The sequence below is a fragment of the Lynx canadensis genome, chromosome D4 (genome assembly GCF_007474595.2).
Source record: "Lynx canadensis isolate LIC74 chromosome D4, mLynCan4.pri.v2, whole genome shotgun sequence".
NCBI lineage: Eukaryota > Metazoa > Chordata > Mammalia > Carnivora > Felidae > Lynx > Lynx canadensis.
Window position 1 is genome coordinate 10,523,829 of NC_044315.2, and position 24,421 is coordinate 10,548,249.

Genomic DNA, 24,421 nt, shown 5'->3' on the forward strand with positions numbered 1-24,421 from the left:
TGGAAAATAATTCATATGACAAAAGATAGTTCTTTTCTCTCATTCTTTGGTAAGTAGAAGATACTGTTGTAAAAGATACCTCACTTTAAATTAGGGACATATTTCTAAAAACGTGTGCATGGACCAACCCACTCTGAATGATTAATTTCTACCAATTTGTATATACACTTTTGGATGTCATCCAAGAGCGTACCCACATGGCTTATGCTAATTACACCCATGAGAACTCCATAGGAACAAACCCCAGACCCTCAAGCGACACCTTTTGGTTTTATCAGAAAAATTTACCTGTACATGAGATCCATAAGCATCTCAGGATCTTCCTGAAATTCCCTCATTTTCACCGTGTCATATAAGATGCTATTCAGGTTGCAGAGAAGTTCCTCCACCTGAAAAACAGTGTATACCTCTAAATGATCCTGACTTTGTAATCCGTAGCAACAAGTGAGGGGCTGTTTTGGAAGGTCAAGGGGTAACCATAAACGTTCTCCTCTATGGGAGCAGAGCTGACAGGTGTCGGAGAGTCTAGATGGACCCTCTGCGGCCTTCATCTTTACAGGTCCGCATGATTCTGAGGCTCAGATGTGAGTTGGCGCTTGGGATCCATGAATTGGCCCTGAATCCTTATACTATCCTCCCTCTTTTTCTTTAAATGAACTTGAACTTTCGTGTGCAACCTGAAAAGCCCTAAACTGTACTCTGGAACATCAGCGTGTTTTTTTTTTTTTTTATTTTTTATTATTATTTTTTTATACCAAATAGGAGTCAGTTTAGGACTTCAGCTCAGGTTTCATATGTATATAATGTTATATATTAAATACACATGTACACATAATATTTACATATTTTATGTGTAATATAGAACTGTTATATAATTATATATTATATGTGTTATATAATTACATAGTACACACACACACACACACACACGTACATATACACAAGCTTATAATCAGCTGATCCCGGACCCATGCATGAGACAAGGCACGCTCTTCTGTCTACCTGGGTGGGGAAAAGAGTGGCCTGCATGGCTGTGTCCTCTTCTGCATAGGCCAAGATCGTCCTCAAGGATCTTCTCAGGTACTCCTCATTAAAGTCTGGTGCTTTGCCCACCAAAGATGCCAGAGACATGGTTACTTGCATCTTTACTCTGGCAAAGTTCTGCAGCAGGAAAAAGACGAGATGGGACAAATAAGAGGCACGGGGCTAGGAGATCGTGGAAGGTATTGGAGCCAGACACCAATAACTCCCCAGTGTTTCTGTCACCCCGTCTCCATCATTTCCTTTTCCCTCAATGAAATGTGAGCTATACTTTACAAGATGCATACTGTTGCTTAAATGGTTTAAATGGATACTGCTGCGACATAAATCTGTCAGCTCCCTTTAAATTTTCATCGAGGACTGGATGGCCTCCATGCTGCAAGGCAGGAAGGTGCCTGCAAAGCCGGGTCTCAAAGATGTATGCTTTTGTGCCAGGATTCCTCTTCCGGGGACTTTACATAAACTGCAGACAGGAACAGGATCTCCATGGCCACGTTTTCTGAGCTTTTGGACTCTGGATAGGCAGAGACTCTCTGTTTCTCCCTCCTTTCTAGCCCTATGGAAAAATACAGCTATCCGGGGAGCCCCTGAGGAATGTCCTAAATATTTCAAATGGTTATGCCTAACATATTTTGCATGGGGGGGGGCTGCTTTTTTTTCCCCAGGGGCGAATTTATCTTTTAATATCTCTTGAGCATATTCATTAACAGGACCACAAATGTAAGTTCCCAAAGAACATACCAAAATCTAGATAAACTAAAGTAGAGGGAGACGGTTCCCCAATAAAGCCGAATTCTGATGGCTGCCAAGCTGCAATTAAAAGCCAGTGTAGATGACACTGATCATTTCAAACCCTCTTCCGCAGGTCATTCTGGCACCACTCAGCAGAATTGGGAAACCAGACAAACGCTTCTGAATTCCTAACCTGCCTGCTGTATTTCTTTCCACAGAAGCCAACTTCTAGCCTACATACATTCATTCCTTTTTTACACTGAAACACACAGATGGAAGCCACTGCATCATCGGTCTTCACGTTCGTTTCGGGTCACAAATTCAGCTCTGCTACCCATCTACGTCGTGGATTGTTTTCTTTCACGAGGGACACGAGTACACGGCAATCCCACCACCTCCCCCTCAACCAGGGCTTTGCACTGACTTCCTCTACTGACTCCGGGGCCCCCGGCCGGCCTGGGCTCTTACGCTGGTGGCTCCAAAGCTGAATCTCATGAGGAGGTAGAGGGTGGCACAGGCTTGGGTCCGCGTGACGTCCATGCTGCTGCTACAGTGATGTAGCACTCGCTGACACAGGTCTGCACACTGTTCCACCTCCTCCTCAAACAGCAGGTCCCCGAACTAGGAGAGACACAGGGGCCATGAGGCGTCACTCGGCACCTTCATATGCTTTCTGGGCCGGGTGCCTGTTGAAGGAGGCCGCGTCTGCTGGGACAAGCAGAAAGCCCAGAGGAGCTCATGCACTGCTCCAGAAAGATAACGAGCTCCTTGAGTCAGAAGATGAATTGAAGCGACGGAGTCGACTTCAGATTTAATTATGAACGGCACAACTAAGATCAGGGCTGAATGATTCAATGGCATCGTGTGGGCTAGGTTGCATTCGCGGGCAACGTCACAACGCTGAAGGAATTATCCTGAGTTTACGGGGCCCCCTGGAAATGACTGGCGACTAAGAAAGAGAAAATAATCCGCAGGGGAGAGCAGAGGAATTCTACTTTCTGAGTGTAAAAAAAAGGCCTGGCTCAGTTGGAAGAGCATGCCATTCTGGATCTTGGGGTCTCGAGTTCAAGCCCCACGCTGGGTGTAGAGATTACTTAAATAAATAAGTAAACTTAAAAAAAAAATGGAAGAGATCCCATGAAGAAGGTACTGAGGTTTTTCCAATACAGGGGGAGAAGATAAACTGCATTAGACCATTTTAGGTAAGGAAAATCTGTATTCTTCAGGCTATGAGCAATTTATTTCTAAACGTGTCATTTTAGGACATGACATCTTGCAAGACTTACTGATGGGAGTGGTGTGTAGGATGCTAATCTCACTCAAATGCGGTATTAAAAAGGGGGAAGGTAAAAGTGCTCAATTGTTTTTGCTCTCATGTCTCCAGTGAGTGGACATGTCAAGTTTCTACAGTTTTGTCCACATTTCCAGCGTGACAGCCACTGTTTTCTTCTCGATGGTGACTTCTCAACATTCTTAGGGGGACTTAAAACCTTTACCTCGACGTCGCTTAACGCCACACCATGTGGGCGTTGGTGCATCTGTAGGGAGGAGTGTGAAGCTGGACGAGACTCTCCGCTCTTAATTAAGAGTCTGAAAACAAGCATCGCATGTTTACCTTGGCGATGAGAGCCCGGAGTGTTGCAAAGCAGTGAGTCAGGTAGGTGGTGCTCTGATCACAGCTCAGAGAATTCACCAGGACCCTTAGGACACCTCCCAGCAGGCTGTCTTTACAGTCCAGAGCCGAGCTTGCCTGGGGAAGTGGAAGAACAGCATCACTGAATCCCCGTGTGGTGCCAGTGAGCGGAGGGGTGAAGACACAAGGAGGCACTCTTGACGATTAGCACAGCGATGCTCATGTTCCATCTCTCTTGATCTAACATGTTAAGGGTTTGGGAAGTGGCCACACACATCAACTAATGCCATGACAGTTGAAGACCTATTTGCAAATGACTTTATTCCCAAACTCCCAAATCGGGGGCAACTGGGTGGCTGAGTTACTTAAGCATCTGACTTCCGCTCAGGTCATGATCTCGCGGTTCGTGAGTTCGAGCCCCGTGTCGGGCTCTGTGCTGACAGCTCACAGCCTGGAGCCTGCTTCGGATTCTGGGTCTCCCTCTCTCTCTGCCTTTCCCCTGCTTGCGCTCTCTCTCTCAAAAATAAATAAGCATTAAAAAAAAAAAATAATAAAATCTCCCAAATAGTTTGGGACTTATGCCTACTTCTGGGCTGCTAAGTAAGTCATAAGGTACCCCTCCCCCCGTCCTGGACAAAAGCTCTTGGAATGTTCTTTCTTTGTACAGAAGGTGCAGCTTTCTTTGCGGGTTTCCACACAATTGTGGGCCTCCCGGTAAAAAAGGGGCTGCTCGGGGGCAGCAGTGTCCTAAATAGAACAGCAAGACTACCACCACCCAAGATAATGACAGATAAGTGTCATTTCCTTGAAAATTAAAAACAAACAAACCAACCACATTTGGAGGACTGGTGTTAAGTCTGTAGCACTCAAAGCAGTGCTGGATAAAGATATAATCAATATGATGCCAAGAACTTAAGATATCTTTCGTATCTTTTTGTCTTTATTTTTGTGATATTTATATCGCAAACTTCCTGTCTTTATTTTTCCACAACAATTGCTTTGGTGTTAGAAGGCTTAACAGCGTTTCAACAATACTTCTTTTCCTAGCTACAAAAAGCGGCTCCGGACCTACTCAAATAAATGACGTCTCACTGGAAACACGGGGACTCACTTCTCAGGTTAACCAAAAACCCATTATCACGTAGACTTCTTGCGAATTCTTGGAAACATTCACTTGGGAGATAAAATTAGGATGGCCAATTGTATTTCTGCAGAGTTCACAGTGACTCTATACTTTTCTGCAGCGGGGATGGCGAAGTCATCCTTCACCAATTTGTGCCCCGAGCAGACATCATTATGCAAATTTAGCATCTTTTTTTTTTTTTTTTTTAATCTGGTCCTATCATAATCTTAGCTCTCATACTAGACATCAACCATAATTCAACTGGAGTTGACCCATCAACAAACAAATAAACAACAGTTCTATAAAGAACTGCTTATTAATGTCCAGTAAACATATTCCTGGTGAATAGATCAGATGTACGTTGTCCTCACCTGGATAATGTTTTCCTGCATATCCAGGATGATTAAATTTGCTTCTGTAGCCAGATTGCCACTGATCAAGGCTTCTTGATCTAACTCTGCCTTTGTTCTAAGGAAGAAAAAAAAAAGGAGGTCAAATTAAAACGCATATCAGACCTGGCCATATTCCAATGATGGCAATCTATGCACCAAGGCGTAAAGAAATGTTCTGAGGAGTCCATCTGGGTGAAAACAAAGGAGCTGGCTACAGGTAAAAAGGAGTGAAGGGTGCTTTCTGAGATTAGGGCCTGCTTAAAAAGATTTTCTAGGTAAAGTCCCCAAGTCATCCACAGCCCCACTATTACGAATAACGATGACAATGACAGAAATAACCAAATGGGTAGAAAAGCAATTATTGGTTGCTACTAGCAACTGGGCTAGCCAATCCGATTGCTCGGGACATTCTTGTATTTCATGCATGAGAGCCATCTCTAGATGTGAGTCAAGGGAAGCCTCCACCACAAGCCAGAGGGAGTGAGGCCAGGTGTGATGTGACCTTGGCAAACAACTTGACTGCTGGATTAGAAAAGAGTGGTGCTTCTGCACTGGGGCCGGGAAGAGTTAGTCTCTTGACTTCCCAAAGACCACCCTGGGGTGGCTCAGTCAAGTGCGGACCTTTTGTTTCTCGCCAGTGGGCAGCAAGGTTGCATTCCTGTGGATGTAACTGGTTATTACCCACTAGGGAATGGGAAATCGCCTGGTGCTGCTTCTCCACGAGGGTTCATTTTGAGGAACCAGAACGTTTTAGGCACTAGTTTATGAATTCTCCTAAAATCCAGGTGAAGCTGGAAAGGGATATTCTGTATCATCTACATGTAGTGGCCAGGAAAGGGAAGTGCGAAGAATTAATTTTCCCATGATGCTCCCGAGGCCAAAATGTTGCCACGGGAGTTGGGGCACGATGATGTGAGCTCCCAAGTCTTGGACCACGATCACCAGCTGTTCTTGAGTCCTCCTCACCCAGCAATGGGAGCAGTACCATTCCTTCCATACCCCCGAGGGCTCAGAATCAAGGTCTCCCCGGGGTTTAAATGTTTTCAGGCTTACGCTAGGCTCTCTGGTCTCAAGCAACGAATTGTTTCTCATTGTACAAGTGATAATATTTGCGTAAGAAAAGTGAAATATAAAAGCTATTTTTAAAAAAACATATTGGTAGGTTTAGACTTTGAGCAATGCTCTTCAACAGAGACATAATGAGGGACACAAATGTCATTTTCTATTTTGTAGTAGTCACACTAAAAAAAAAAAAAGTAAAAAGAAATAGGTGGAATTAACTTAAAATATTGTATTTAATCCAATACAGAAAAAAAAAATTGTCCACGTGTGATCACTATAAAAATTACTAGTGAGATCTTTCACATTCTTTCATGGGCACTAAATCTTCCAAATCTGGCCTGTATTGTTCACTTATAGCATTAATGTGGCTACCGTATTGGACATTGCAGACCTAGGTCTGGTTTTCGTTTTGTTTTCAATTGTGCTAAAATACACATAACGTAAAATTTACCATCTTAACCATTTTTTTAAAAAAAAATTTTCATGTTTACTCATTTATGAGGGACAGAGCACAAGCAGGGGAGGGGCAGAGACAGAGGGAGACACAGAGTCCGAAGCAGGCTCCAGGCTCGGAGCTGTCAGCACAGAGACTGATACGGGGCTCGAACTCACGAACCGTGAGATCATGACCTGAGCCGAAGTTGGAAGCTTAAACGACCGAGCCACCCAGACGCCCCGACCATCTTAACCATCTGTAAGTGTGCAGTTCATCGGTACTAAGTACGTTTATAATTTCATGCAACTACCACCACCACTAATGTAGTTTTTAGAAAGCCTACGAGCCAGGCCTTTAAAACACTAGTTCTCAAATTTGACTGCACAACAGCATCGCCTAGAGAATTCTACCAAACACTGATTTCTGGGTAATACTGCTGGGAAGTCCTGAATTAACTGGCCTGGGGTCCGTCTGGGAGCTAGGAGCTTTAAAAGCTCCCCTAGTGATTCTAATGTTGAAAATTACTGCTCTAAAAGAAAGAGAGCCCAAATAATTGAAAAATGATCTGAAAGAAAAAGGTGAAAGACACCACTGTTATAACTACAGCAAGTTTTCCAAATAGGTGAGGGGAGCAGTTACAATTTTACCATGGTTTCTCTTGAAAAAACAAACCCAAAAAACACCACATCGCCCCTGATGTTCTGAGGAGGTGAACCTGTAGCTCAACAACAGGCGGCTCACCACGTAGCTCAGGGCTGGGAGCTGACCCAGAGAGTATGGAGAGGCTCCGCACAGAAAGGCTCAGTGTGGTGTTATTTCTGCAAGCAACAGGGGAAGGTTTCCCAAAACATCAATCTATGCAGCCCAGGAAAAGCACGTCTTCTTAGGCTCTTTTCCTAATCTCAGAGGGTAGCTGGCCTAAGCACCTAGGCCGTTCCATAGCACGTAACTACATGCACGTTTCCTTCATTGGGATTCTTTTGGGAGGCGAGGGGCTCATTGCCTGAACTAGAATTTGTGGATTCTCAGAACCAAATATCTTACAAACTAGTTCAGGAAACTTAGAGCAAGAATAAAATAGCCAAAGCAAATGGATATTACTAATGAGAGCAACAATTAGGCTTTGCCTGTAACAGATGTAATAAATAAGGGTTTATCTCCATAATGTTTTAAAATAAATTGGACTCTCAAAAGTCCCGCATGTGGACCCGGAGTGAATCATTCTCGTGGTGATAACAAAGACAGTAACTCCTATTTACTTGGAAAACAACACTGTTATTCAAGTCTGCCCCACCCCCGGGGTGGGTGCTTCATACCCGTGGAGATTGGCTACCTCCACCCTGTCAAGTGGGTGGGGCGGTGTCTTCAAACATACAAAGTCTGGCTCAGCGGAGCCCGAGATGCACCGGGCTATATGCCCCAAAGAGGAACAGCAGACGTGAGCGTTCTATTCAACATACTTGGTTTTATGTCCTTATATATCCAAATTTCTACGCATATATATCTCATACATTGCAATCCAAGCAGAATTTTTCCATCCATTTTTTATGTTTTTTCTGATAATACCATACATTATTTATGTATATGTACCTATATGTGCATATATGTATATACATGTGTGTATATATGTGTGTATATAATATGTATTTATATCACATATAATTTATGTATTATGTTTATAACATTTATATGTTTTTATAATTCTATTGCTATTTATATAATACACCTATATAATTGTATTGATATTTACATATTAATAATACATAATATATACTTAATTGTACATATACATATATGATTAAATATATTAATATATAATCAATAAATATTAATATGTATAATCAACATATATTTATAATTATGCAATTATATGGCTATATAATGGTCATATAATTATATTAATATTTATATGATACATTTACATAATTATATTCATATACATATATCTTACACGTGGCCATCCTAGGAAATACAGGACAGTATAAGGAAGGAAACATCCATTACCTCAATACCCAAAGAGAATCACCCAAGGAAAACCACTGTGAATATTTTGGTAAATTTCCTTCTAGTCTTAAAATGTGTTTATCCTAAGGGTGCCTGAATGGCGCAGTTGGTTAAGCAGTGGACTGTTGATTTCGGCTCGGGTCATGATCTGGCGGTTTCTGAGATTGAGCCCCGTGTCAGGCTCTGAGCTGATGGTGGTGCAGAGCCTGCTCTTGATTCTCTCTCTTCCTCTCTCTCTGCCCCTCCCCTGCTCGTGCTCACTCTCGCTCAAAATAAATAAACTTAAAAAAAAATCTATTTACTCTAGGTATTTAGAGACTTAAGATTCTACTCTAAAATCAAGTGTCTGTCCTGTTCTTGTTTACTTAACATTAGATCATAAGCATTTCCCATATCATGAAGTTTTCATACCAACCTAACACTGCCTTACATCGTTCCCTATTCTTGAGCATTTAGGATGTTTCCACTTAAAAAAAAAATTGAGTAATACAAAAAAAATCTCTGACTACACATTTTGTACACGTTTCCGGAACAGCAAAACGAATTTGAATTATGTGGTCTCGGATGCCCTCTCTTTTCCCCATCAGCAGCTTTCGTCAAGCTATCTGAGATTGCTAAATATTGGTTTTCTTTAAATGCCTATCAATGTGATAAGGTTTTAAGAGCTGTAAATCGTAAGTCCTTATATCTTTGATTATCCTGGGTCCCTGGAAGAACTGAATCTACACAGATAATGATGTTTCATTTTCTTACGCTTGGAAGGATGTAGTTGTTTCAGTAATACAAGTAGCCTGGGAAAAAGAGTTTGGGGCTTTAGGTAAAAATAGCACAAGTTGCCGAGAGACTCACTTATCTTGCTTCTCATTAGCTTGCCGCCAATGTGTCTGCTCCTTCCTCCATCTCAAATTTTCATTTAGGCCTGGAAATCGGTCATTCCCTAGGAGTTCAGAAATGCACGAGAGGAATTTGATTAGCATGAAACCCTCGAAGATAACCAGAAGTTCCGTGACAAGCCCAACAGAGAGGACTGAGTACCGTGTCTCTGGTTAATGAGAGCCTGTGCCGGATGCCGGGGACAGGCCTCTGCCCAGGTCCCGGCTGCCTGCTCTCGGATGGACAGCCTACAGCTGTAGACCGCTTGCCTTTGTGGAGGGTTGGTGAGCGCATTTGTCATGAACAGAGGTTCCAGGGGAACTGGGATTCTCGGTGAATTACTGAAGCGTGTGGGTGTTAAATAAGGGCACCCAACCACCATTGGAAGAGCCGAGCTCCCCACAAGTTCTCAGCCACTGTGTCCCTTCGCATAGATTGAGCTGTCACTCTGCGTAACTTTGAGCACAGTGATGAAGACTGAGCATACCTGAGCACTTTCACTCTATTCTACAGCGATGAGCAGCCTTTTTGAGATCATTCCACAGGCAGGGTCCCTGGAGGACCGGAACACTCTGACACCCTCAGGGGGAAGTCAGCTGCAATCTAATAACACCCTGAATGATTCGGGGAGATGTTTTTAGAACCAGAATTATCCAGCGTCTTGACCACGCTCTACAGAGACCTGTCAAAGGCCCCGATGGAGAGGCTTCAACCTTGAGAGAGACAACATGCCATCTATCCTATGATTCGCATTCTTGGATGTGGCCTTTCCCAATGACAAGTGTTAAACAGAAGACACATTTGGGGACACTTCCAGGGTTCCTGTGACCTCAGGACAGGAGCTTTTCCTTGGAAGCACACAGCTAACATTCTATACACCAGGCACAGAATCCTAGAATCTGCTTGTCTTTATTATCCTAACAGCTTAAGAAAGTGCTAGTGTGTTTACTTGAGCTGTGAAGACAGTCTTCTTCACAAAGGGTGTAGAACTCGCTGACAGAAAGCAAGGAGGGGCAAGGCCAACATACCTGGAGCCCGGCAGCGTTTCATCATCTCCCCCCTGGCCCCTTCCCCGCGGAGCAAAGCCTCTTCCAGCCTGGCCTTGACATCCCTTGACTTCTGCAGGACTTGGGTGCTGACTTTGTCAGAACTCTGTTTTCCCTGGACAGGACAGAGGCAGAAGGACGTTTAGTGTGGTGAGATCTTTGTCCACAGGGAGAACCGTCAAAACACAACACTCCACGGCGAACAGCGGCCAGTTGGGACGTGCGTCATATGGAGATGCCGTTTGGGGGATCCTATGGTTGAAATCCTGTGAATGAGAATGGGGTTCTCTCTGCAGAAGGCAGAAGTCCTTCCCCGGAGAAACGACCAGATGTAGAATGCAAAGAGGTCACGGATCTTAATACAGAAGAAAGAAAAACTCATGATGCATCCATTCCCCAAGCAACAGGGGAGCAGTAGTAACAAGGTAGACCTGAACTTGGGAGCTAAGAGGCTGGTGACAGGCTGAGCCACCGCACGCTCACCTTGTACTCGAAACACGAGACACAGATGAAGAGGAGATCTAAAATCCTGTTCAGTTGCATGGACGGCAGGTCGGCGATCCACTTCCGGATGAGGGTCTGGTCGGCGTTTTTCATGATCCACAGGAAGCAGATCATGAGGTTCCGGGTCGTGTCGGCATTCAGCATGTTGTATTGTTTGTAGGGCTGCAAGGAGGCAGATGGCGGGATGGACAAGGGAAGGAGTAGAGCAGTGGCAACCCCGAAAGCTTAGGGGATGCTGGTCTCTTAGAACACAGTCTTTGCAATTGTTCCCCGGCTGGGGAGCCGTTCCCAGGAACTGGTCCTTTCCTGGGCTAGGAAGCCGTGTTCCCTGAGCGCACTCAGCAAAGGGGCTCACATGGGGCCATGTCTGAGCCAGACTTCTGGCCACGTACTGGGGGGGGCCCTGTGGCTCAGGAGCAGTGTGGTCTGGTGGTCTGCCCCGCCTTGACCAGCTCCCCCGCCCCCCCTACCGCTGCCGCCCCGTCTAAATGATACAAAGGGGCTTCTATCCTGCTAAGATTCCATGTATTTCTGCTTGAAGCTCGACACGGGAGCGCTGAACTCAGAGCAGAGAAAAAGACTAGCAAGGCTCCAGAAATATCCCAACTGTTCAAGTGTTAGCTTCTTTGTCAGGGTCCAAAGTACAATATCAAGGTCACGAAGGGCTCAGCAAATGAATCAAATCCCTAATTTCATGGGGTCCTCTGTGCTGGGACTTCAATCATAATCCATGATTTGCTGGGGGTCGGAGGGTGGGGGACGGGGGAGCTCAGGCTATTTGCTTGCATACCTCTGCCCCAAGTGTTCTTTTTAGAGTGCTGAGCACACTTACTTTAACTCATCAAATCAAGACAAAGAACAATATGTGGCCGTAGTCTTGGTTCATGCGGTGTAGCTAATAATCCAGAGGAATGTGACACTGCGTGCTGCGAGTATGTGAGGGAAATGTTGGCTTGGGGATGAATGATAGGGCTTATGAAATTAGCTCAGTTTTTCTGAGTACGGTGACAAGAAGAGATGAAAACCTTAGTGATGACTTCCCAGGGAAGATCCTCTAATGGTGGACTTTGGGCGTTTGGGCATTTGCCCCTGGAGGCAAATAACAATGTAAAAGGCAACACCACCTCCGGCAGCGAGCTTTGCTAAGATGCACATTGGAAAGGTGGAGGAGGTCATACAACACAGTATTTCTCAAACCGCAAGACGATGGGTGACGTCAACTCTCAAATGTCCTTTCTCTTTCTTCTATCTCTGCCCTCCAGCCCTCCCGGGGGTGTCCAGGGGGGTCCAGCTTGCTAAGTGCTGGAGGGAAGCGAGGAAAACCATCCAGCAAAGCAGCCTTAGGTCTATGTAGATGCCACCTTCCCAGGAGGCAACTGAGCAGTGTTCTCTGTGGGTGTATGCCCCACGTTGAAATGCAAAGTTCAATTAAGCTGGACAAGGCGGCACTGTCACTGTCTGCCAAAGGAAGAGTCGGAGCTCATCAAGGGACAGAGACAGATCCCACTTCAAGTAAATCAGACACGGTATTCCTGGAGAAGCCCCTTTTAAGCCCACAGTCTGTGCAAAAGGACAGAACTATACGACTCCGGGTTTAGAATCCCTGGGGGCCCAAGAAAAGTTGAAGTCTTTTGCATGAGAAGCGCCCACCCCAAGCACCTGGCCCCCTTTGATCATTTTTTTGGAGGCAGAAATAGCGTGAAGAATAAACACAGAATAAACCCAGCTCCAGCCTCCCACCCGAGGGAGCTGTGGTTTGATCCTCTTTGCATTGATCTCAGATATCCCAAGTTCACCTCTTTCCCGGTGTTCTAAACCTTGAACTCAGGCACCATTGAGACTGCCCGAATTTTGAACCATCTGCGACTGTGCTGCCTCATCGGCCCCATTTCCCTTCCCAACAGCTAGCTTTACGCGGAGGCCTTTCGGGACGGAGCAGAGGCAGACCTCTCACAGCCTGTTCTATTCTGGGTTCCAGTAGGCAAATATAAGGACACGCCCACCAGAAAACACACAAAAAATAAACCAGAGAAATGTGCATCAACATACCAGGGAAGAAAGCATTGTTCCACTTGTCTTCAGATTAAAATTATTTCCAGCTATGGCCAGAGCCACATTCTGGTTAATTGCACCGGCTCCTTCTTGTTCTTCATCTGAGCCGTTGGCACGATTTTTTCCACTACGGGCATCTGCGGCTGTGGTGAAAACATCATCGCTCTTACCATATGATCTAAGAATTATGCCTCCTGGTACTTTATGCAAGGAGTTGAAAATTTATGCCCGCATAAAAATCTGCACATTTATAATTGCCAAAGCTTGGGAGCAAGCAAGAGATCCTTCAGTAGATGAATGGGTAAATACACTGGGGTACATCTGAAGGAATATTCTTCAGCGCTAAAAAGAAATGAGCTATCGAGTCATGAAAAGAGTTGGCGGATCCTTAAACCCATTCTCCTAAGTGAAAGAAGTCGATCTGAAAAGGCTACGTGTTATATGATTCCAACTATATGACACTCTGGAAAAGGCAAAACGATAGAGACGGAAGAAAGTTCATTGGTTGCAAGGGACTGGGGAAGCGGGATGGAACAGACTGGGCAGAGCACGGAGGGATTTTAGGGTAGAGAAACTACGCTAAATGACATCACAATGATGGATACATATCATTGTTATGTTTGTCCAGATCCATAGAATTTATAACCCCAAGAGCGAACCCTAATGTAAACCACGGACTTTGGGTAATTATGAGGTGTCTGTAGGCTCATCCGTTGTAACCAATTTACCCCTCTAGTAGGGGATGTTCATAATGGGGGAGGATGTGCATGTGGGGGCAGGGGGCGTATGGGAAGTCTCTGTAATTTCTGTTCAGTTTTGCTGGGAACCTAAAATTGTTATTTTAAAAGTCTTAAACAAACAAACAAACTTCGGTGATGTCAAACCAAAACCACTATTTCCCTGTGTCCCCAACCCACAACCCACCAAGAGACTGATACTTATTCGTCACTGAAGTCAGTAGAGTAATTTAAAGCCTGATGGTTAGCATTATTTATCTGCTATTATCTCCAAGAAAAAGCAGGCAGGCCACTAAAAGAGACGAAATGCCCAGCCCAAGATTCGGCTAGAAATTGATTTTTCAAATTGTAAAAAGAGAGCTCTCATAACACTTTCCTGTGATATAACATTTAAAAAATTTTTTAAGGTTTTTATTTAAATTCCGGTTAGTGTAAAATTAGTCTCGGGTATGTGATAGAATATTTTTTACTCTATTCAAATATTTTAAATAATGACCAAAAGAAAGGAACCTATAATCACAGAACTAATCGGTTCCTTATAAAACAAAAGGCGAATGCCACCAATTCAGCAACAATGGATTGAATTCCAAATGTCTGAAACGAATCTTAATTTATCATCCGTATATAATGTCGACATGCTTATATTTATACATAGGTCTAGATGTACGCAACCAAAAGGTTGGTGTTTAAGAACACCACCAAATCACACACAAAGTTTTTGCTTAAGCAGTTCTTTGAAAAGTGTGTTAAAATACTCACAACTGATTGATTCATTAAAAGGTCATATTTTGCTGGACTTGTCAACATCCTAAGTATTTGGACCTTCAATTTTTCAGAAAAATTAGCCTGCAAACAGTATTTCCTTCTGCTAAAATTCTGAAAACAGAACTCCCATATTTTTAGAACTCAATTAAAAAAATCATGCCCTATCTGTGCTCAAAGGCAGCTGAGTTTTTAGACAAATGGTGAAAGGAAAAGCATGTGGCAATTATGTAAGATCTGATCCTATCAGGATTAATTTGAGGATGGTCTTACTTCCCTCACATACGCGATGGGTCAGGTTAGGAAAGATGGAGAGAAGGATACAAACACCTGCCACAGAAAATGCTTCTATGGAAGGGCTCTCATTTCATCTTCATCACACCCCTAAGATACAGAATTGTCACTACACTGTCACAGTTGAGGGAAGGGGGAGGGAAGGCCTTGAAAGGTGGAGGAACTTTTCAGAGGTCACATATAGCAATAAATGGGCTGGAACTTGAATTCACCTGTTTCTTTTTTAAATTGTTTTATGTTTATTTAGTTTTGAGAGAGAGAGAGAGAGCGCGCGCACAAGCAGGGGAGGGGCCCAGAGATACACACAGAATCCCAAGCAGGATCCAGGCTCTGAGCTGTCAGCACAGAGCCCAATGCGGGGCTGGAACTCCCAAACCGTGAGATCATGACCTGAGCCGAAGCAGCACTCTTAACCGACTGAGCCACCCAGGTGCCCCACAGCTGTTTCTTTCTTTTTTTTTTTTTTTTAACGTTTTTATTTATTTTTGGGACAGAGAGAGACAGAGCATGAACGGGGGAGGGGCAGAGAGAGAGGGAGACACAGAATCGGAAACAGGCTCCAGGCTCCGAGCCATCAGCCCAGAGCCTGACGCGGGGCTCGAACTCACGGACCGCGAGATCGTGACCTGGCTGAAGTCGGACACCTAACCGACTGCGCCACCCAGGCGCCCCCACAGCTGTTTCTTTCTTAAAAATTATATTCTTCTTAGTGTATCTAAGGATTCCACATGTAACAGATGCACTATATTACCTCTAGTAATGGAATACTTTCACTGTTTTCCCATTTGTCAGCTACATCATTACTGTAAAGGCCAAAGCACACATCCAGAAACCATTGAGATTTGAAAGGTTCAGTGGCGCCTGGGTGGCTTGGTCGGTTAAGCGTCCGACTTCGGCTCAGGTCATGATCTCACGGTCCGTGAGTTCGAGCCCCGCGTCGGGCTCTGTGCTGACCGCTCAGAGCCTGGAGCCTGTTTCAGATTCTGTGTCTCCCTCTCTCTCTGCCCCTCCCCTGTTCATGCTCTGTCTCTCTCTGTCCCAAAAATAAATAAACGTTGAAAAAAAAAATTAAAAAAAAATAATAAATAAATAAACGTTAAAAAAAAAATTGAAAGGCTCAGAGACCAACTGCTGAAAAGCTCTGATCCAAAGCGACTGATTTAGAAAATTCTCATCAACAAGGAAACTTAGGAGAATGTATGTAAAAGTGGTTCCCTGCTTTGGGAACAAACAAGCCATAGGTCGGTCTTTCTTTCTTTCTTTTTAAGATTTTAGTGTTTTTTAAATTTTTATTTTTTGAGAGAGAGTGTGTGTGCATGCACACGAGTGGGGGAGGGGCAGAAAGAGGGAGGCAGAATCTGAAGCAGGCCCAGGATCTGTGGGGATTCTCTCTCTCCCTCTCTGCCCTTCCCCCACTAGTGCTCACACTCTCTCTCCCTCAGTATAAATCGGGCAAGCCTGATGAGGGCTTGGTTCCATGATATGAACCAAAATCAAGAGCTCTTAACTGACTGAGCCACCCAGGCGCTTTTTTCCTGAAACATTCTTAAGAGAAAAGAGAAGGAATACCTTTATTTCAAGGCATTAGAGCAGTGACCTCCCAAGGGAGTAATTCTGTGAGTATTTCACCCTTTGTGATGTATGTTCTATAAGAACATAAGGTTCATTATATACCAGCAGATGAATGAGTGAATGAATAAAAAAGTTAAAAAAATTTTTTTCAACGTTTATTTTTGAGAGAGAGAGAGACAGAGCATGAGCAGGGGAGGGGCAGAGAGAGAGGGAGACAGAATCCGAAGCAGGGTCCATCCAGGCTCCAAGCTGGCAGTACAGAGCCTGAAGCGGGGATTGAACCCACAGACCGTGAGATCATGCCCTGAGCTGAGGTCGGACACTTAAGCAACTGAGCCACCCAGGTGCCCCATGAATAAAAAATAGTTTCTAAATGAAAATAATACACAGGGCTATGGCCCTTTACAAAAAAACTTATTGGAACCCCCCCAAAAAAAACCAAACCCCCAAAACAACTTTTTGGGACCTATGTTTAAAAGGTCTCGGGGCGCCTGGGTGGCTCAGTCGGTTAAGTGTCTGACGTCAGCTCAGGTCATGACAATCTCCGGGCTCATGAGTTCGAGCCCCGCGTCGGGCTCTGTGCTGACAGCTCACAGCCTGGAGCCTGCTTCGGAGTCTGTGTCTCCCTCCTCTCTCTCTGCCCCTCCCCTGTTTGCGTTCTGTCTCTGTCTCTCAAAAATAAATAAACCTTAAAAAAAAAAAAAAAAGAGAAGAAAAGGTCTGGAGGGCTCCGGTGTGGAAAATTGCTCACACAGGCATATTGGCACTAAAGCTCGTAAGAGAAACTTCGTTCCGCTGGGGCATGAGCAGGGGCCCTCCTCAATCCAAAGAAGGAAACAGAGGCATCCTCACCTGTAAAGTCATAGAGTTGCGGCAAAGCATCCAAAATGATGCCAACCAGAGGCAGGTAAAGGGCAGCGATTTTGACCTTCACCTCTGGTTTGACGCAGCGCGGGTCCAGGTCGTGAGAGCTCAGGAGGCTGCGGACGGCGCTGACTGCTTTCCTTTGCACTTTGCTGATCCTAATGGCGCAACACAGAAGGTCAGAGGTCATGGTGAAGGGAGATAGACCAAAACACTCTCAAACAGTAAGGAGGGACCAGAACAGCCCTGAGCATTGCGGTGACAATGGGACCAGAACAGCCCTGAGCATTGGGGTGACAATGGGAAAACCAAGCAAAACAGGGTAGACGTGTCTAGAATCGAGGGACAGACTGCCTGCATTCTGGTCCTGGGTCTGCTGCTAGCATCATGTGTCAAAGTCCATCATCTTGTAGTATCAGTACGTGATTCCTCTGTATTGTTGGGTAACATTCCACTGTATGGAGAGATCACATTTTAATTACCCATTCATCAATTGATGGACATGTGGATTATTTCCACTTTTTGGTTATTATGAATTATGGACACTGCTTTGAATATTTGTGTATAAGTTTCCGGGTGGACATAAGCTTACTTCTCTTGGATATGAATGTACTTCACACCTCAGAGTCGAATTACTGGATTTTATGGTAACTCCATGTGTAACCTTTAGAGGAACAACCAAACTGTTTTCAAGGGTGGCTACGCCATTTTACACCCCTACCAATAGTGTCTGAAGGTTCCATTTTCTCTCTGCCAACACGTGTTATTATTTATCTTTTTTATTATGGCCATCCTAGTGGGTATGAAGGTGCTATGGACTGAATGTTTGTGTCCTCCCAGAATTCCTATGTTGAAATCTAATCCCCAGAGCGATGGTCCTAGGAGGCGGGGCCTTTGGGAGATTACGTCATGAGGATGGAGCCCTCATGAGTGAGACTAGTGCCCTTAGAAAAGAGACCCCAGAGAGCTCCCTGGCCCCTTCTACCATGTGAGAATATAGCAAGAAAATGGCCATCTATGAACTAGGAAGTGGGTCCTCACCAGACTCTGAATCTGCCAGCGTCTTGATGTTGGACTTCCTAGCCTCCGGAACTATGAGAAATAAATTTCTGTTGTTTATAAGCCACCTAGGCTACAGTATTTTTGTTATAGTTGACCCAAGCAACTAAGAGAGAAGGGGTCATAATCTGGCTTTGATGTGCATTTCCCTGATGGCCAACGATGTTGAGTATCTTTTCATGTGTTTGTTGGTCATACCTTCTTTGGAGAAATGTCTATTCTGATCCTTGCCCTTTGAAATATTGAGTTATTTGTCCTTCTGTTATGGAGTTGTAAGATTTAAAAATTACATAACAGGTACAAATCCCTTATTAGATCTACATTTTGCAAATATTTTCCTCCCATTCTGTGCATTGCCTTTTCATTTCCTTGATGATGTCCTTTATGTCGCCCAAGTTCTCACTTTAGTGAAGTCTAGCTTAGCTATTTTTTTTTTTCTTTTGTCGTGCCCACTTCTGGTGGCAGATCTACTTCTGGTGCCTGATCCTATTTCGTGGAGATTATCCATGTGACTTCATCTAAGAGGTTTGCAGCGTCAGCACCCACATTTAGGTCTGATCATTTTGAGTTAACCTCTGCACAGGGTATGACATGGAGGGCCCGACGTCATTCTTTTGCACGTGGATACCCACTGGTCCCAGTGCCGTCTGTCGGAAACATGACTCTTTCCCCCATTGAATTATTTGGGCACCCTTATCAAAAAACCAATCGACTATAAATGCGAAGATGTATTCCTGAACTCTTAATTCAATTGCACTGATCTACATGTCTATATTTGTGTCAGAACCACACAGTCTTGACTACTATTGTTTTGTGGTAGGTTTTGAAATCAGGAAATGTGAGTCCTTCAATTGTGTTCTTTTTCTTTTTAAAATTTATTTTTTCAACGTTTATTTATTTTTTTGGGACAGAGAGAGACAGAGCATGAACGGGGGAGGGGCAGAGAGAGAGGGAGACACAGAATCAGAAACAGGCTCCAGGCTCCGAGCCATCAGCCCAGAGCCTCAATTGTGTTCTTTTTCAAGATTGTTTGGGCTACACTGGGTCCCTTGAACTTCATATGAATTTTTAGGGTCGGCTTGTCAGTATCTGCAAAGAAGCCAGCTGGAATTCTGAGTGGGGTTACACTGTAGATCTTGTAGATCAGTTCGGGGAGTAACACCATCTTAACAACACTGAATCTTCTAATCTATGAATATGTCATGCCTCTCTGCTTTGTTTAGATCTTTTTATTTCTTTCTAAAGTGTCTTAGAGTTTTTGGCATACAGGTCTTGTACTTCTTTTGGTAAAAAATTTAGTCCTAAGGTTTTATTATTTTTTGATGCCATTTTTAATGGAGTTGTTTTCTTAATTTCATTCCACATTGTTCATCACAAGTATATGGAAATATAATTGATTTTTGTATATTGATTTTGTACCTTGCAACCTTGCTGAACACATGTATTATGTTTAATAGGTTTTTAATGGCTTCCATAGGATTTTCTTTCTTTTTTTTTTAAGTTTATTATTATTTTGACAGAGAAGGGGAGAGAGAGAGGGAGGGATGGAGAGAGAGGGAGAGAGAGAACCCCAAGCAAGCTCCATGCTGTCAGTGCAAGCTGGGCAAGGGCAGAGAGAGAATCCCAAGCAGGGTCCATGCTCCATGTGGGGCCTGACGCGGGGCTCAACACTGGGCTCAATCTCACGTACCACGAGATCATGACCTGACCCGAAACCAAGAGTTGGACACTTAACCAACTGAGTCACCCAAGTGTCTCGTAGGATTTTCTATAAACAAATCATGGTATCTGTGGACAAAGATAGTTTTACTTCTTCCTTCCCAATATGGGCGCCTTTATTTCACTGTCTTGCCTAATTGCCCCAGGCAGGGCTTTCGAAACAACAATGAATAAAATAGAAGTGGCAAGAGTGGTCATTCCTATCTTGTTCCTGGTCTTACAGGGAAAGCAATCAGCCTTTCACTGATAAGCATGATGCTAGCTGTGGGTTTTTCATAGATGTCCTTTACCGGGGTTGAGGAAATTCTGTTATATTCCTATATGATTTGTTGATTTTTTTTTTTTCAGAAAAAGGTATTGGATTTTATCAAATGCTTTCTCTTCATCTATTGAGATGATTGACTGGGTTTTGACCTTTATTCCATGCATACAGTATATTATATCAATTGATTTTCAGATGTTAAACCAATCTTGTGTTCCCAGGGTAAATCATACTTAGCTACCGTGTATAATCCTTTTTATACATTGTTGAATTCAGGTTTTCAGTGTTTTGTTGAGGATAATCATATCTACAGTCATATCAGTCTTTTGTTTGCTTTTGGTATCAGGGTAATGCTGGCCTCATAGAATGAGTTGGAAAGTGTTCTCTCTCCTGAAGAGCATGTGAAGGACCTAGCACAGAGATGCTAGATAATTTCCACATGCTTGAGGAACATTGTGGATTGAATGATGTGTAGATATTTGTGGGCACCCCCAGGTAAAGGGGGTTCTAGGGAGACCCCTTAGAAACTGGAGCCGTGGCCCCTTTCAGAAGCCCAGATACTGAGATGTATCTGGGGCCCTTACCCTTGAGATGGGCAGGTTGTTGGTGAGTCTGTTAATTGTCTTGGCAGCAAAAGGCAGTACTAATCAAGAGGAAGTATTGTTAGACCATGAGATTTTTCTGAGGCTTCAGCCCACGTGGCAAAGTCACTAATAAGTATGTGACAGTATTTCTAAGGACTTTCCAGGGGAGCAACTGACAACCCAGAAATCAGGGATTATTTGTTGCTAAAGGAGAAACACTCTTAATTAGCTACCTTCTGGGGGGTAGAAAAGGTACCGTGTGTGTGTGTGTGTGTGTGTGTGTGTGTGTGTGTGTGTTTGAAGAATGTTCCTGTTTGACTGAACATAATTACAAGATGACCTCTGAACATACTCTACTCTTTTGCTAGTAAAATAACGGCCACAATTTTATAAAGAATCAAAATAGATGTCAGGGCCGTTTCCCTAGACATCTCACTGGAAGGGACATGGAAAACAGAAACTACTAAAGACTCCTTTCAGAAATCACTCCTATTAAAGGACAATTAGACGTATATCATGTAGATCAATCCTATTAAAGGGCAATTAAGAAAAATGTGTGTGTGTGTGTGTGTATCTGCAAACTAAGGTGATTTTCTTTGTGTTCAAACCTCATTCTCAGCACCTTATAGGTCAGGGCACTTTGTGTTGCTTTGAAAATTTATGTTAATTATAGGGTAGAAAGTTCTACCGGGAAAAGAGAGAGGAGTTTAGTTAGGTTGGGCGAAGAAGATGAGATTGAAGCTCTCGAAGGAGGCGCTCAGGACCTGAATTCCTGAAAAGAGGCAGGATTTAGAGTGAAGACCATTCAGTTTCCCACACTGGCCTCCTGGGAGGCAGGGACAGACATTCACTTGGGTAATATCGTTATGGACAAAGCACTTAGGATATGTTTGTGATTTTGCAGTTGCGCAAGCTTGAAGGTGCTTCCTTCAAGTCACTGTTTCCTTCCTTAAATCACAAGCACTTAGAGAGAACTTGAAAACTGCCCATTAGACAAAAATCCGTAACATCTAGCAATGCTGCCACTAATCAGCAGACTGTATTCCAGAAACTCCTTTAGCATAGGAAGGAAGAAGGGAGGAGCAGTAGGAAGGGGTTTTCCAGAGAGGGTGATGGTGTGCTATGGGAGGGTGGGCCCTGGGAGAGCACTCAGGAAACCAGGGCTCTAGATTTGGTTTTGTAATGTAACTTTGGGCAAGTTCCTTCAATTCTTCGCACCTAACCTGAACATCGAAAGAGCTGAGCCCAAATTATTTTCCAGTCCTAACGATCTGAGTCCCTGAATGGTGAGATTTACGGAGCCGGGGAGTTTTGGCTGTTTGGGGCACTGGTGTATCTCTGATCGACTCTACACGCCCCAGGGTAGGCATTTGCTAACTACTGAATGGGATGCATAATATTTTGGAAGGCATTGTCTCCTTTTGTGCCATCGGGCGGACGGTGGTTTTCTAATCCTATAGCTTATGGAGCACAGGGAGAGAAGGAAAGGAGAAGGGGTGGTCTGTCTCCAGCCCTGTCCATAGACTTTTAAGACTAGATACTCCGACATGCCCCTGGGTGATCAGGCTTCTAAGAGGTGAAAAGATTTACAAGCCCTGGACCTGAGGCATCTCTTCCCTTGTGGGCAGGCCTCCCTGCAAGAAACTTAATCTGGACACTGGGTAACTGCCTTCCCATCAGCGGCCACTTCTTCAATGTCAACATCAAGCAAGCAGCATCTTGCTGCTGCCTCCGTGTGTACTCAGATCACCCGGGGCACGTCTCATAAATGTCTTTGTTCCTGAGGAGTTCACTAATCAGAGCATCCTATCCCCGGGAAGCCTGCTGTATTAGAATTGGGAAATTCTTCTCAATGAATCAGTGGCTGAAAAAAAAGCCGTTTTGTGGCTTCTCTCTGCCCCTCAGGGCTTTCCACTTTTCCTATCCAGCACCATTTTCTCAACACGTGAATGTTTCTACTCTTCAGAACGGGTGAATGGTAGCGTTTTTCCGCCAAGTCGGAGAGGTTGGACGGCAAACTTGAGTAAGGAGGGGTTTTTTGTGTGTGGGTTTTTGGCTTCGTGTTCCAATCGAAATGTCAGAAACATACCCTTCCCCCTCAGCATCGAGGGCGGCAGCCAGTTCAGTAAAGAGAAGTCCGGTGAGGAAATGCTGCTGGCGGTACTCGGGAGTCAGATCAAACATGCTGGCAATCTTCTGGTCCTGGAAACTGGAGCAGGAGCTTGAGTTCTGCACAAATGCAAGGAGCAGTTCTTTGAGTCACAAGAATGGTCTGGGGCCTCTGGGTGGCTCAGTCGGTTAAGCGCCTGACTCTCGATTTGGGCTCAGGTCATGATCTCAAGGTTCGTGAGTTCGAGCCCCGCGTCGGGCTCTGTGCTACCAGTGCAGAGCCTGCTTGGGAATCCCTGTCTCTCTCCCTCCCCTCCTCTCCCCTTCTCCCCCACCTCTCTCTCTGCCCCCCCCCACTCACGTGCACACCGTCTCACGCTCTCGCTCTTTCTCTCTCAACACAAATAAATTAATTAAAAAAAAAATAAAAACAGGGGCGCCTGGGTGGCTCGGTCGGTTAAGCGTCCGACTTCAGCTCAGGTCATGATCTCACGGTCCGTGAGTTCGAGCCCCGCGTCGGGCTCTGGGCTGATGGCTCGGAGCCTGGAGCCTGTTTCCGATTCTGTGTCTCCCTCTCTCTCTGCCCCTCCCCTGTTCATGCTCTGTCTCTCTCTGTCTCAAAAATAAAAAATAAACATTAAAAAAATTAAAAAATAAATACAAAATAAAAAAATAAAAACAAACAAATGAACAAAATCGCAAGAGCCAGCGTTTACGGAGCCATGCTGCCACGAGTCTTTGCAAGCGTTGTCCAGCGCGTTCCCCACCTGACGGATGAGGAAACGGAGCTGCCCGTAGAGTGGTCACTTTGCTTTCCCCTCCCACAAACAGGGAGCTGCCAACTGGGAAAGATGAGAATAAAGCAGCCAGGGTCTCTCACGAAACGACCAATACTCCGTTGCCCACCCCAGATCGAAAGTGAAGACTCAAGTCCCAGGACACCATGTGGACAGGGAACCGGCAACGGAACCCAAGGCTGTGGCTTCGAGCAGGCAATTCCGTTGAGACTTACAAGTCCCAGGCAATTCCCGCGCTCTCCCGGGGGGCGCACTTTCTACTGCACCAAGGGCATCTGACGTGTCCCTGGAAATCCTTTGCTCCTGGTGGGACTGGCCTGGCCACTGGCTGGGCTTACTAATTCCCCGGGGCGGTCAGAAGGGAAACGTGGCAGAAGACCCAGGGCAAAGTTGGCACATGGGGAATCGCTGCTATAAGTCACGTCTCCCCCCGTTCATGATGAGATGGTGACATCGTTAACAAGTGGCTCATAGCACTTGGCATAAATGGCTAAGTTTTCTTTTTTTTTTTAATTAGTAAGACCAACCTTCACCTTTGTTGCTGGCATCAAGGAATACCCAACAGAAATAGAACGCAATATTGAGAAATCTTGTCTGCTGCTCTGAGCCACTGATTTGTCACCAATAAATGGAATGTGATTGTGAAACGGTATTTCCTTGAAGTTTTTTTCTAGAGGGCACTAGTCCCTTGACAAATCTATGGAGGGGGGAAGAAAGGTTTTTAGTGTTAAATCACTTTGGGAATCAGTGCTTATTAAATATTT

The 24,421-nt window shown here is 44.5% G+C and overlaps 1 protein-coding gene across 1 annotated transcript in view; it reads right to left on the reverse strand.

Annotated features, from left to right (window-relative positions):
- Window positions 1-24,421, reverse strand: part of DOCK8 (dedicator of cytokinesis 8) — a 231,266-nt gene that overhangs the window by 31,278 nt on the left and 175,567 nt on the right. The window contains 11 exon segments of the mRNA XM_030292591.1: window positions 289-389; window positions 1,003-1,161; window positions 2,242-2,394; window positions 3,389-3,523; window positions 4,901-4,997; window positions 9,273-9,360; window positions 10,325-10,457; window positions 10,826-11,008; window positions 12,896-13,041; window positions 17,116-17,285; window positions 22,841-22,980. Coding sequence (XP_030148451.1) covers window positions 289-389; window positions 1,003-1,161; window positions 2,242-2,394; window positions 3,389-3,523; window positions 4,901-4,997; window positions 9,273-9,360; window positions 10,325-10,457; window positions 10,826-11,008; window positions 12,896-13,041; window positions 17,116-17,285; window positions 22,841-22,980 — 1,505 coding nt within the window.